Source organism: Macrobrachium rosenbergii, chromosome 4 (assembly GCF_040412425.1).
Source record: "Macrobrachium rosenbergii isolate ZJJX-2024 chromosome 4, ASM4041242v1, whole genome shotgun sequence".
Taxonomy (NCBI): Eukaryota; Metazoa; Arthropoda; class Malacostraca; order Decapoda; family Palaemonidae; genus Macrobrachium; species Macrobrachium rosenbergii.
In genome coordinates, this window is record NC_089744.1 from 50,686,599 (window position 1) to 50,702,792 (window position 16,194).

Below are 16,194 nucleotides of genomic sequence, written 5' to 3' on the forward strand. Positions count from 1 at the left end.
TACAATACACTGACTGATACTTCTAAATCACTTCCAAAAAAAAAACCTCCGGTTCATCATTATCATATGGTGAGAAATCGCCATTTTATTTTAACAATTCGACGTTTCAATACGAAATCAACAAACCGACGCAAGAGGAAGTTTTCATCAGTTAGAGACTGAAATGAGAAAGCTGGTAAAAGCAGACTACTATACCAACAGGACTGTGCCTTCAACGCTCTACAGCAGTTACCCAGCCCCTCCGGCAGTTTCCTCCCCTTCAGCTACCGTTTTGCCATATGCCCACGAGTCAGCTTATGTGGATGCCATGGGCACGTTGAGTACCTACCAACCCATCACTCGATCGACACCGCTCCTGGCACCTTCAGACAGTCTGCACACGCAGTTAATACCAGGAATTCACAGCTACCCCCCGGAATATACTTTCAGGTTGGTTATGCCAGTTGAAAAGTATTTTAAGAGAATATACATTGAGAGAAGATTATTAACAGCTAGATTTTGGAAGTTACGAAATTTATCTCCTGCCAGTAAATGGATAATCACTTAACAATATCTTCAGATTCTCTATAAATGCAGGGCTCTCCTATTCCTTTCACCACTCCTCTCTCACGTTTATGGTTTAAATCAAAACAGGGGCAGTTTATCAACGTAAATATGACCTTGGAGATATAAATGATATACACATACATGAACTCACTTAACAGTGAACTTAGCTAAAACAATAAAAATAGAACTCCAATCATTTTTCAATCAAAGAAAAACGACCAAAAAATCCTTTTCATAAAATATACTTCAAATACATTATCAGTTGGTCGTATGGAATCGCGCTACTAGGGGAACGTCTCTGATGACAACAACAAAAAAAAAAAATCATCTCTTCTTTGACAGATACGCAGATCAGTGTGGAGTCAGTGGCCCAAGCACTAGTGTTCCGGGGCAACTTGGCCTCGCATACTCTCAAGGAAGTACCCCAGTCAACGGACTAGGTCGTCCTTTCACATCTCCATCATCTTCAGGTAAGGCAGGATCTGAGAGGCCGAGCGTAAACAACAAAAACATTTAGCCACTGCCCCTGACAGTAGGTGGCTCCCAAGAAAAGACAATAGTCACTGCCACAATCACCCTCAAACTGCCGAGTTATGTATGAACCCCCTTAGCAGAAAACCTTCATAAGATTATTCACTTCATGCATTACACAGAAGGCTCACCAGCAACCCCACAGACACCCATGCACACTAATTACTCCATTCACCTGTTTCGCGCTCATCCTTCCTGGGTGTTGAGGCCGCTCCTGTTCACGACCTCTTTCACTTTACTTAGACATCCGTCCTTTTCGAGGTCTTCCTCCCGTCTTTTCAACCCAACACTTCTGAACTGTAAACTTTTTCACTATTCTACCATTCATCATTCTCTCCACATATCAGAATAATCTCAAGATCCTCTGATGTATCCTTACACCTACAGTGGCCTTTTTACCACCCCTACATTTCCTGACATTTCTTTTAGTTCCTCTCATACTGCAAATGCTGCATAAACAACTGATCGCTGCATCTTTCACCTTCTTTCTTCCAATCAAATTCGACACCTACACTTCATTTCCATACATCCATACTTCACATCCATCAAGGCAAGTTGCTTCAATAATCCCGTAACACATTCCAACCTTGCTTCCACAGCCACTCCCAAGTTTCCCCACCTATCTTTTCCAAACATCCTGCTACCTTCTTTACTTCACCTTTTCTGTGACTCACTTCTGTTGTCCTGGCATCCAAATACTTGTAAGAATCCTCTGCTTCCATTCTTTAATTATCCGCATTAACATTCACTATTCCATCTTTCCGGTTCCCGTTTACCCTCATAACCTACTCTTGTTCACATTTACTCTCACCTTCCTCCCAAAACAGTTGCCTTCCCGCCTACAGACTAACACTTGCTCTCAGAAATTCACCCTCTTTACCCATTCTAGGTTCATGTATACCACATGTATAGCCTTTTTTCCTTCACTTTGAAAGTTCTCACATAATTGTTTCATATCAAACAATCCCACCCCCCACACACACAAACACTTTCCCTGTTTGAATCCAAACTGCATTTCTCTAATACCTTCTGTCATCCACCTTACCTTCACCTTTGGTATAGTAGGCCAAGTTACGGTCCTGTAATTCTTAGTCTCTGCGGTCAACTTATCATTATAAAGAGGAACCATTAAACATCTTGCTTATTCCTTCATAACCTTTATCATTCTTATATACCTTACACACCCTGGTCAACCACTGCAATCCCTTCAATTTCCAATGAATTTCCATTTTTCAGCCTCTTATTGTAATAAACGGTAATTTCCAAAAGCATTATCAAACCTGTCCTCACTCCTTCCATTCTTACATGCTTCAGTGCTGCCCCTGTCTGTCTTCCAAATTTAACATCCTAAAAAACCCATCCCATCAACCCAGGACTGCTATCTCTACAGACAGCAGCTCTCCGTATGCATGTTTCATTATGAAACCAGTTTGTTCATTCACCCTTTTCTCCCTCATTTCTTTTCAGAACAACTTATTCTCCCTGGAGTCCTTGCTTACGTTCTGCTCCATCCCTTTCTTTGCTATATGCTTTCCCTTTCTCTCACATATTCTGGACCACCTCCTCCATCCTTCTGTGTTCTGTGGTTTTTTTTCACTAAATTTCTGTCCCTCATCCCACCAACCAGTTTTCATTCTCCCGACCCACCTTCCTGAACCAAAGAACACTTCCTATTAACTTCATAAGCCCCTCCTGGCATTTAGTATTCATATTTACTACTCCCCATGGGAGCCCGCACGTAGGGGCAAAGGGGGGCACTTTCCCCCTTGAAATCCTGGAAAAAAATTATTATATATATACAGTATGTATATATGTATGTATATATGTATATATACATACAGCATATATATATGTATATATACATAGTATAATGCATCTTGCTTCACTTAAATTATTGGCATCACAATTCCACCATATATTATATATATATATATATATATATATATATATATATATATATATATATATATATATATATATATATATATATTATATATATATATGCAGTGGAACTGCGATGCCAATAATTTAATGACGCAAATGCATTATAATATATATATATATATATATATATATATATATATATATATATATATATATATATATATATATATATATATATATATAGTAATGTTCATATAATTGCTTTATTCATTAAAGAAAGGCAGGCGTTGATACTGTTTTTGGAATTAACCTGGTGGTTCAAAGGGTCAAAAGTGTTTGTCTGCCTGATACCGGAAACTATCCATGTACAGTATGTATTAAGATTTGCAGCGCCCACCCCCCCTTTGGAAAATATGTTGCGGGCGCCCATGACTACTCCTTCAACTTGTGTGCCCTTAACCCTGATGCTCTCCTCACTTCCTCTGTATAAAAGTCACTTGTCTTGATTACCGTTACCCTAAATTTTCAACCATTCATTCCTCTCCACCCTGAACTTTCATCTACCTTTGCTCTTGCTTCAACAACATAATGATCGTATACCCCACCAACTCTCCCATTGTACATTTTATTGAGGAAATTATGTTAAGTATGAAATAATTTGGTAGTTACAGAAAAGAAAATGATTTAATTGATTATAATTCTGTTTCGTCTGCCTTCATTTCAGGAGTTAGCAGTAATGGGACCCTGGCCAATCAGCCCACCGATGCGAGCACCCTGCCCCGCACAGGACCTGGCTCAAGAGGAGGGAGGGCCAGGTCTCAAAGGGTCCACGAGAAGCTTTCACGAGAAGGTGAGCACAGGATCTGGTTATTATTCTGTGAGTCCTATCTACTAAATATAACTCAATTTGTATAGGCAGCACTATATTTAATTATTCTACATATCGGATATGATGTTTTTTTCACAGCACTGATGAAAAGAGTATTACTATAAGTCTCCAGAAAAGTAGGGCTCATAAGTGTTCTTTCAACCAGTGTTCAAATAGATACCTCCTGCTTTTTGGTAATTTATTCTACCGTTACTGCAAAATTAATCTATTTGGGTGCCACCAGCCTCTCGGGATCTTTCTCATCTTTTTTCACATAACTCAAAGCGATAATATTTTCTTTGCCACCAAAGGTAACTATCCTTTACTAAATTTAGACTATCGTTGAAAGATATCCCTTTTAGTACGGTTTTTTCACAAGCCCTGTTTAAACGATTTTTTGCAAACAACCCTGGTGTCTGGAACTCCCGAGTTACAGAGAACTACTTGCTTTACAAAGTCTCAGCTACCACATTCTGTTCAAGTGGCAGATTCTCTCACTGCTAAAGCACTATTAAATTTTGGAAGTCTTCCTGCAAGTATATATTATTGGTTTCGATGCTCCCGAGGTTACTAAACGCTGTAATGCTATTAGCCTATACTGCACCATGAACCACTGACTTGTTTTGCCTGGCATACTATAGTTAAAAAACATACATACATGCCTTTATAAATAACCTGGCCCACGCTTTCGCTTACACCTCACTCCCACAGTATCATCAACTGGGTTTCTAAGTTTAGGCTATAACACTTTTTCCACAAACAACACTGTCTTTATACCAGCGATTCACTGCACTCAGTAGTATAGAGCGTCCTTTATATTATATATATATATATATATATATATATATATATATATATATATATATATATATATATATATATATATATATATATATATATATATGTTACAGTCAACATGCGTAATCAGTCATACGCGTAATCAGTGACTGAAATTTCAGTCATCACGCGTAATGCACTTGGGGACATTTGATCCCCCAGGAGCTAGTACTAAACACGGCGAAACAGTGAGTTACCTACACTGTTTCGCCGGGTTTAGTACTAGTCCCTGGGGGTCAAATGTATTTCGCTGTGTTTAGTACTAGCTCCTGGGGATCAAATGTCCCTAAGTGCATTACGCGATGTGATGACTGAAATTTCAGTCATTACGCGTAATGACTGATTATATATGTTGACTGTAACATATATATATATATATATATATATATATATATATATATATATATATATATATATATGCATATATATATGTATATGTATGTTACAGCAAAATTATGCAACCAGGGATTTCACGAAATACCTGAAATTTTCAGGGAATTCGTGAAATCACCAATTCACTTACGAATATTTGATCCCCAAGGGGCTAGTACTAAACATGGTGAATCAAGATATTCATCTACACTGTTTCGCCGTGTTTAATAGCACTTGATCCCCGAGGGGGTAGTACTAAACACGGCGAAACACATTTGATCCCCGACGGGCTAGCACTAAACACCGCGAAATAGTTTAGACAGTGTAGATGAATCACCGTTTCTCCGTGTTTATGTAGCCATTGAGGATCAAAAATGTTCTCAAGTGAATTTGTGATTTCACGAATTCCCTGACAATTTCAAAATCACTAGTTTCACAGTCTCACTGTAACATATATATATATATATATATATATATATATATAAATATATATATATATATATATATATATATATATATACATATACATACATATATATATATATATCTCGAGCCAGCAGGAAATAATGGAAGGCAGCAGTAACTAGCGCTTTCGTGTATTTTTGACACACCTTATCAGGATACAATATAAGGATGAAAAACAGTTTCGAAATTTCAAAGGTAAACATAAAAACGGAAAAAAGTTAAACAGAGAACAATCAAACAGCCTAACCAAGAAGCAAATGGTCCACAGCAACAATTACACTTGAAAGGTTAATTACTACAAACGGAAATGAAACTACTAAGCAATCTATTACATAGTCACTAAGTTTTCAACAATACATTTCGTAAGCCAGTTATCTAACTTATATTGTCCATTGCTAATATTAAACACACTACTTACGTCTTATTATGCTAGATTCTATAATGTTTCTTTTAATGATATCTCTACAAAATAAAATGTCCTTTGCTTGATCAAAATTGTTCATATGTGGAAAAAGGGCGCTAGATGTATTTCCTTCATGTACACAATATTTATGTTGATTTAATCTTGACGCCAGCAGTTTACCACTTTGACCAATATACTTTTCATTACAATCCCTACATGGAATTTCGTATATGCAACCTGTTTGTATATGGAGAGAGTTCCTTATCAAAATGGGTCTCACAGACTGAGTGTTAATAAAACATTTACATTAAAAACTTTACACATTTTTGGCAAAGAAAGAAACCTGTAGTCAAAAGGTAAAACAAGTTGATGTTGCTTTAAGAAAGGCTAAGAAAATATTTTATGCATATGAACATGTTCAAACTTTTAATAGTTGTAATTTGCTTGTTTTACCTTTTGACTACAGGTTTCTTTCTTTGCCAAAAATGTTTTAAGTTTTTAAGTGTAATTCTTGGCTGTGGACCATTTGCTTATTGGTCAGGCTGTTTGGTTGTTGTCTATTTGACTTCTTCCGTTTTTATGTTTACCTTTGCAATTTCGAAACTTTTTCATTCTTATATTGCACCCTGATAAGGTGTATCAAAAATACATGAAAGCGCTACGTAGGCCTACCTCTTGCTGCCTTCCATTATTTCCTGCTGGCTCTTGATATGCAATCTTCACGTGTTACTTCTGATCGTATAATATATATGATATATATATATATATATATATATATATATATATATATATATATATATATATATATATATATATATATATATATATATATATATACATATATATATATATTTTTTATATATATACAGTATATGCATACATATATATAAACATACATACATATACATTATAGGCTACATATATATATATATATATATATATATATATATATATATATATGTATATATATATATATGTATGTATGTATTATCTATATAATTTAGGTTCATTTAATTCTCATTTTTTGCTTTGCACGTTAAGGCTCTATTGGGGTAGTTTTATACAAAATTATATATTCTAAATAATTACCCTTCAATATAAGTATGATGTGTATAGATACATTTATTTATTTCTGAGTAATGATAGCCTCTCACCACTGGCCCCAATGTAAGTATGCAAATGATAGCACCCAGTTCCAACTTTGGGGAAGCGCGTAACGACCCTGGGGACGGGACTTGCCATCTCGTCCCTTGCTTACACTCCCATCATTTTGGACAATAGGTCGGAACTGGTTCTTTCTCGTCTAAACATTTTTCTAGACTACTACTACTACTACTACTACTACTACTACTACTACTACTACTACTACTACTACTACTACTACTACTACTAATAATAATAATAATAATAATAATAATAATAATAATAATAATAATAATAATAATAATAATAATGGAGATTTTCTGTAAGTGTAAATCTTTTTCTCCACCAGCCACAATCAAAATCACCATTGTAATATGTACAGTGACCTTAGTTAATTAACCTGCGTTGCCTAGAAATGAAGGAAGACCCGTACTTTCTCTAAGTAATCACCTGTCATACTGTCTCAAACAACTATAACAAACGACCGTTAGGGGCAGTGAAAATACAGGACTATTATCCTTAGCCTTTAACCAACCTACATGCAAAATTTCCGCAATAAACGTCCCTTATTTCATGAGCCTTAGCAAAAAAAAAAAAAAAAAAAAAAAAAAAAACTAGCCACTTTGAACAAGACATACAACCAAAAAATCCACCACGTTTCACCGCCATGTGACCCACTATGCCACCAACAGAGTATAAGAAATCTGCTTGTGACCGCGAAAGGACGAGGATGCGCGACATGAACAACGCCTTCGACGTGCTACGTGAAAGGCTGCCTTTCTGCAAGCCACCGGGGAAGAAATGCACCAAAATGGACGGCCTGACGTGAGTACTACAGATTTTGTGTAGCTCTGACTAAAAATATAAGGTTCTTATATTAGGGGTAATCCTTCGACCGTTTAGAAATGGTTGTCGGGGATGTGATTAAGACACTGAACATTTGAAAATGGACGAAAACCTGTGTCGCCTTCCATACTCATTTCATCAACTGCAATTTTCCGATTGGTTGTCTTTCCTCCTTCATGAGGTAGCTGATCTCTTGCATCAGGATTAAGGTGGCTGCCCCTTTTTGGCACTTCCCACCTGATTCTGTTGCTAGGCTTAGACTTAATAAGTCGGCTTATATTTAAAAGGAGGTAAGGGTATTGAGTGATAGGAAAATAAAGAGCAGTGCCCCTTACCCTGACAGCGCTGGGGAAAACGAAGTACGTGCACGAGGAGACAGTCTTTCACCCGTTGTCAAAGGTTCAGAGTTTATTCATATGCCCGACTCCCACCTATAGACGATCGTAAACTGGTTTTAAACGATTGCTCCTAGATTAAAAGCGAAATCATAACAAAATGAAATCAGACTGACTGACGGTAAGAACAGAGAGAGAGAGAGAGAGAGAGAGAGAGAGAGAGAGAGAGAGAGAGAGAGAGAGAGAGAGAGAGAGAGAGAATGTCAGGACGTAAAACACAGTAGGCTAATAGGAGTTAAAATAATAAATGGCATATATCACTATCTTCATGTAATCGCCACGTATCATTTCTCTTGCAGGGGCAGAGACAGATTTCCTTCGAAGCTAGAAACACTGAGGTGAGTTTCACAACCCTATTTTAACTTTTCATCAAAATATTTTTTCTTGCATTTGAAAAGTACTACTAGCAACAGGTCTAAAACGCTTCCTACTTATTACTTTTTCCCACATTCTCTTAACATACAGTTCCTGTTCGGGTGGTCAATATTCCTCTAATGTTGTTTGATTTTAATACGTACCACGAGTAGTTCTGTATTTTGCTTCTCTGTTTGTTTTGAATATAGCCTACATAACTTACAGCATATCCCGCCATTTCTAGACTTACTTATCTCTGTCTCTCTCTCTCTCTACACGGAGATATACAGACTAGAAGAGACCCCCAAAACAACTTATCACATGATGGAAACCGTAGCAATTCCTCACTTAAGAATTTATGCAATTCTCTCACACAAACGACAACCAAGACTGCCTCACGTCGAGGCTTCTATAAAACTAAAATCTTTGATAATCCGGTGATATGAAAGGATCACTTTAAAGGCTTCTAAAATTTTATCGGAAGGAAAACGTAGGAAATATTATAAGAGGTACTAAAAGCAAATGACATGATGTTTTCGTAAGCATTATCGCGAGGATTGTTGACACAGTTCTCCCTCCATGGAAAAGGCTTTTTTCTACTGCTACTCTTGCTCTATCGTAACATCCGACAACAGCATCATACAGTATTGGATGTTGACACCTGCGCTCTCTCTCTCTCTCTCTCTCTCTCTCTCTCTCTCTCTCTCTCTCTCTCACATATACTCAAGCTCATATATTCACGTTTTCTCCCCGCTTTTTGGGACTTTTCATCGTTTGTATTTTCTCTACATTTTCCAGCTACATAACCAGACATTTCGGTATTCCATTTTTAACACCAACTTCAACCCACCTCTCTAATACCAGTGTATGACTTAATGCAAATATGAGCATAATATATTGTATTACATATCTAGATACGAAATAAGGTACACAAATATAAATTTGTGAATGATCTGTAATTTCCGGGCTGTGTATGTATGTGTGTATGTATTTATGTGTGTATGTATATATAAATTTGTGAATGATCTGTAATTTCCGGGCTGTGTATGTATGTGTGTATGTATTTATGTGTGTATGTATATATATATATATATATATATATATATATATATATATATAAGTATGTGTGTATTTACGTGTTTGCACTCAAAAAATCACAGGTGTGCGATTTAGTATTAGCGAAAACCACATGAAAATAACAGCCATAAGATACGTACCAAGCGCCTGGTACGAACCTTCCGGCTTAGCCTATTTTCCCGTAGTCTTCACACACACATACGCATACACATGTACATTATGTATATGTATAGCCTATATGTATATGCATATATGTATGTGTACGTATGTATGTATGTATGTATGTATATATATATATATATATATATATATATATATATATATATATATATGTGTGTGTGTGTGTGTGTGTGTATATATATAATGCTTCTCTCCTGTGTGAGACATAGTTAATGTAAACTTATCAGAGAGAGAGAGAGAGAGAGAGAGAGAGAGAGAGAGAGAGAGAGAGAGAGAGAGAGAAAGGTTTCAGCTATTTACGCAACTTCTTCCTATACACGACGAAATTCCTTTATGAAACCCTTCCTGTTTTTTCTTCGACGTTTCTTCCTAAGCTTACAATAACCCCAAAATAAAGGTGAAAATGAAAACTAAACGAAAAAACTAGGCGTAATCAGTACCTACTTCATATTCAATACCGGAAAGGTGCTTTATGAAAATGAGTAAAAGCCATCTCAACGTAAAAATCAGGATAGAAAACCTGCGAACTTTAGCAGCTGGAATTAAGTGCAATACAGGAACAATTATGCATTTTTAACAGTTCCTAAACTGTTATTTAACACTTCCCATAAGATGGAATTCTACAATTTAACATTAGTTTTCGTTATTCGACATTTAAAGTGAGTATTTGTTAGCGTAAACATTGGGAACGTTGGACAGCCTGTTCGAGCGCACCCGCCACAGGTGTCCGCGCACACCTGTACCACGTTGCCAACTAGGAATATATCTCTCACCTTTCCTTCAGTAAATACGACGTTTAATTGCGGAATTCAGACAGGATAAATGTTCAATTAATCTTTAAAAAAAAATGTTATTTTGGTGAGTAAAGGTTCCAACTGCAATAAGTGTTGGTGGTTTTAATTAAAGCTGGTCTTATGCCAGCAAGGGCTACTGCTCTCGGGCAGCCCGTGGTTGACTTTTAGTAGTATGGCACAAGTGCCACGTACATATTTTCTCTTTCGTGACACACGAGGTGTATCGTCATCACTTGTTACGCACGACAAGGGCAAATAGAAGGTCTCACTGTTAAGTCTGATAAGCACATGTCTACTACAAAAACTAAAGCTCAGAAGTAATAAATTTGCACAAAAATTTCGTACACCCCATACAATACAAAATTAATACATCAAAAATATGTAAGACTCGCAAATGCAAACGCAAGATAGACCCGCAAAGCCTACCTTAACCTATCGCTATTGAGAACAGTGCGTCCTTACCTCAGGGTCTTCTGTTTTCCTTCTCGACAGGACTGAACCAAGGGCAACGCTACCAAAGGTTCGCGCCCTTATCTCTTTCACAGATCCTCCGCTTATCCGCTGCTATGTGGTTTTAAAGGCCATATTCTATGTGTGTTATTGACGTCACTGTCCCTCAGAGTACGTGGGAAATGTTTTCTTTAGACATCGTTGCGTCACGCCACTATTTTCTTCATATTTACTAGTGCTCCGTTCTCGGATTCCTCCTTGCTTCCTTTTTCCTTACCTCGTTTAAGTTCTAATTCCCAAAAGCGGATTTACCTCTTCTTTTGCAGTTAGGCTCAATGTTTCCACCAGACATTAGTTAAAAAACTTTCAAATGTATGTGTTAAAACTAAAAATATACACAATTAACAGCAAGACCTATACTATATATATATATATATATATATATATATATATATATATATATATATATATATATATATATATATATATATATATATATATATATATATATATATATATATATATATATATATATATATATATATATATAATGTATATATACAGTATATATTATATACAATATATATATATATATAATGTATATATACAGTATATATTATATACAATGTATATACAGTATATGTATAATATTATATACATATATATATATATATATATATATATATATATATATATATATATATATATACATACGTTCTTGAATGAAAAAACCGGTACGATGTTCCTATATATGTTATTCCTGGGCCAACAGCTGCTTGAACCATTAACGCCTAGTCGTCTTCTGGGCTACAGTCGATTTCGTGGAATTGCATTCTAATATATATTCAAGCCAAAAACTGATCCAAAAACGAGCATCAAATATAACAATTTACCACAATTTTCGCTGCTTAGAAAAAGGATGTTTAGCGAGTTTTACGGAGTAGGATGCTTCTCTATGAATCTCTACGGATCCAGAGAGCCCTAAAATGACATAGCCACTCTGCGTGCCACGTCAAGATTTTAAATCTGCAAACCACGCTGATGCCAGACACCTTGGACCGCAACTCCAAGGACGACAATGCTCCCCTTCACAAGGGCGGCCATCAGTGCCCAACGTAGTTCACATGGAAAGCCTGGATACCCATTATGGACTTGGAGAAGTGCCTTGATTGCAGAGAGCGGGAGACCACAGTTGCATTAGAGTTCTTCTGGAAGTCTTCAGCCTTCCAAACCTAATATCCAATAAAAACTCGATAAACTCTCACTATGGACAAAGGGTTGAGGATTTTTGGGGCTCTGGAAGCGAAGGGATCCATGGAGAATCATCCTAAACGATGAAATTCGCTAATACTAACTTTTCTGAAATGTGAAATTATGTTAAATGTTTATTTTTCATCTTTTAGTTTTTCGATTAATTATTGGCTGTAGTCGAAAGTAACTCACTTCACTGTAAACCAATTGCAGCAGTGAAGAGCCATGAGTTAATGGCTGAAACAGCTGTTGGTTCGGGAAAGAATAAATATTACACCATAGTAACGGTTGTTTTTCATCCAGCCTTGAAGATTTGATACGTGCATTAGGGCTTGTAGAATACATACATACACCCATATAATTATGTATATACATACACATAACATACATATACACACAATGTGTATATATAATATACATGCGCTTTTCTGGCACAGATCTTGCTTTCTGCAAGTACTCATATGCATATATATATATATATATATATATATATATATATATATAGAGAGAGAGAGAGAGAGAGAGAGAGAGAGAGAAGAGAGAGAGAGAGAGAGAGAGAGAGAGAATGAAGCTATGCGGTCTTTGTCTATTGCCAACTGTAACAAAAATACAGGCAAATATAGTTTTAGGAACATACAAATAACTATGGATTTGTCCACGGTCTTACACACACGAATTTCTCAATAATTCTATGAGTAAATAAAGTGGCCATATATATACGTTTATCAACTATTTTGAAATGTCCCATGGAAAATTTATTGATAAAGATGTGGTAGTTTACTTACTTCTCTGACAAAGATCAATATTTCCGACAGTCCTTTGAACCATATAATGAATATGGCTAAGAATGTAAATCGGACCTACCAGTTACCGAGCCTTGAATCACGAAAATTCAGGAAAACTCAAAAATGTTTAATGAAGACTGCTTTAGAAACGATATTCGACATCACAATTAAATTAGTGACAACTATTATAAAGAACAGAACAGAATTTAGGCCTAAGGCCAAGCGCTGGGACCTGTGAGGTCATTCAGCGCTGAGATTGAAATTAACAGTAAGAAAGCTTGAAAGGTGTAGCAGGAGGAAAACCTCACAGCTGCACTATGAAACAATTGTTAGAGAGGGTGGAAAGTCAGATGGAAAAAAAGAATATGAACGGAGGTACAGTTAAAGGAATGAAGGGGGTTGCAGCTAGGGGGGGTGAAGGGACGCTGCAAAGACCCTTAAGTAATGCCTACCGTGCACCATGTGAGGTGCACTGACGGCACTACCCTCCTACGAAGGTGAAATAGTTATCCCAGTACCATAATTATCATCAAATTCCATCTCCGCATTTACCTAAAGGATGTGATAACCAATAGCAAGCCTACTTGACCATGTAATTACCGAAGATAAACAAGAGGCAAGGAAAACTTAAACTGTCGACCTTATTCCCACTTAAGGCAGAGACCAAAGCTGCGTGCCGGTGTGACACGTGTCTTTGGGGACCGCAAGAGTTCACACGGGAAACAGCCTCGTTATCTGATATAAATGTTAATGATGTCTAATAATTACCGAAGAGGACGGTCGTCCAACAGGAAACCAGAAACGAATGAGAAGGGGTCTTTTCGATTTTACTTATTTCTTTCTATGGCACATCTAATCGATAACTAAATATAACAAAAATATAAAAAGGTTATTTTGAGAGAGAGAGAGAGAGAGAGAGAGAGAGAGATTACTGGTTTCTGTCCGCAACAAATACGCCGCTTAGACCAATACCAAAACTAAGACCAATTTACGTTACAACTCGCAATTCACACGACATACATACATACAGTACTTCACCTTTCTCATTTTCATTCATTTGCCGTCAAAATCCTCATCCCTCTCCCTGACACGTTTCTCCTCCACCTGGCAAGCTCCCACCTGCTCCATGGGACGACCAAATCCCACTTCAAGTCCAACCTCCCACTCCCAGCTGCCCCCTCCCATGACCCCACCCTAAACACCATCCCCACTTCCTCGCGGCAGAAGACTTTAATTAACAGAAACGATAAATCTGATGTTTTCAAATGAAAACTCGGGAAGCATTCATTAATCTAAATCATTCCCCTATGTCTTCCTTCCATTTCATTTCGTTGTTATGCAATATCTAAATATACATCCGCGCTTATACACAACACATAAATTATAAAAAACAATTTTGGACCAATAAAAAACCTACCTAGATTTTCAAGACTTCGTTGACGTTTCTCAGCAAGGTGTAAAATTTCTATGTAAACTCATTTATTCCTATATCTCGGTTGTCCACCTTTAGAGACGACCTTTTGAAACAGCTGCGGGTACAATACCATGAATTTTAATTTTGTCAACTACGGGAGAATGAAATGGACCTTAATTAAAGGCTGATTCGTACTTCGCGTACAAAATAACTCACGGGTAAACAGTACCGTATTGTTATTAAATTATTATTATTATTATTATTAAAATTATTATTATTATTATTATTATTATTATTATTATTATACTATACAAATAAAATTTACGTTTTGACAAACTGCAGGAGGCAAAAAGACTTCTTGCTTAGATTCAGGACGCAAACAGTATTAGCAATATCAAATTTTTGAGTATTCGTGGGCTCCGGTCGCCTCAGAAACGATTTTTAAAAATATTACTTTTGAGATTCTTGTTCAATATGTAGTCTTCACAGTTATCTTCAACCCTATGGAATTTTTAGAGTCCGGAACCTTTCAGGAAATTTAAAATGAAAAGGGCCTTGACCAAACTTCCGTTCCTGTATGTTGAAGAACGAAAGATACCTAAAGGGTTCGAAATAAGTTGCCCGCACGGGACAATACGTCCTCATATATTAATAATCTCTCTTTTCATTATAATACGATAGAGAAGGATGCATGGGTGACTTAATTTACAAGGGCTTCTAGGATGTGACCCTAAACATTTGGATTTGAAAATGTGTTACATAAATAGTGCCACAAAATTTGCTTATCCACGGCTGTATAAACGATGCAATTAAGAAACCTATATACATACGTGGATAATGAAAATTATGAAATTCACACAATTAAACTATCATATAATTGCCTTTTCATCACAGGGTTGCAGAAACAACAACAACACTAAAGGATGAAACTATGAATTTGCGCTCAATTTCATCAACGCCATCATGAGTAACGTGTGCAACAAAATGCAAGGGCACCCGGTAATGAGTTATAATCTGTGAGAATTGCAGCTGTCCAGATGTCCGAGACACTGGCAGGAACTTACACAAAATATCTCTCCAAACACAGAAAAGCTTTAAAAACAAATGACGAATACTGCTTCAGCAATTCATTGCAACGCCAGTAATCCCAACATGATCTTCGACACTTGAAATAATATTCAAAGGCAATAACATAGACACCAAGAGCTGTGGATGGGCCAATAACTCTATAGCCAAGATGACTGGGGACAAATCCCTTTCTAGCACGGATGGGATCAACATGAACTATGACTTACTCGAAAACTTTTTGGTGTGGTTATTTCTGTGGCTGACCAGCACCAATTAGGCTAACTGGTGATCCCAATACTGACCCAGAGGAGAAGCTTTACTGTATTATCTTGAAAGTTAACAAACACGGACACCTGATTAGATTTGCAAGGACAACCTATGTAAACAGTAGCCTTATAATTAAAAAATTTACACAAGAACTATCTTGTCTCTTGCATTATTATTATTATTATTAATATACATCATGGTGAAGTTTGTTTTTCACACTTCGTCGGATCTTCATAAAATTTGCTAGAAAAGTACGCAACTCAT

The 16,194-nt window shown here is 36.5% G+C and overlaps 1 protein-coding gene and 1 long non-coding RNA gene across 7 annotated transcripts in view; one reads left to right on the forward strand and one right to left on the reverse strand.

Annotated features, from left to right (window-relative positions):
* The window catches only part of LOC136834325 (uncharacterized), an 85,316-nt gene that overhangs the window by 65,388 nt on the left and 3,734 nt on the right, over window positions 1-16,194 (reverse strand). The gene's annotated exons all lie outside the window — the stretch shown is intronic.
* The window catches only part of LOC136834309 (mucin-17-like), a 51,700-nt gene that overhangs the window by 28,726 nt on the left and 6,780 nt on the right, over window positions 1-16,194 (forward strand). For 3 of the 4 annotated variants that reach the window (XM_067096750.1, XM_067096772.1, XM_067096761.1), the window contains exons 3-7: window positions 202-429; window positions 889-1,016; window positions 3,686-3,811; window positions 7,742-7,874; window positions 8,590-8,628. In XM_067096750.1, the coding sequence (XP_066952851.1) occupies window positions 202-429; window positions 889-1,016; window positions 3,686-3,811; window positions 7,742-7,874; window positions 8,590-8,628 (654 nt within the window). Of the gene's footprint in view, window positions 1-201; window positions 430-888; window positions 1,017-3,685; window positions 3,812-7,741; window positions 7,875-8,589; window positions 8,629-15,489; window positions 16,080-16,194 lie in introns of those variants that run through there. The other variant, XM_067096782.1, reaches the window with a different exon arrangement.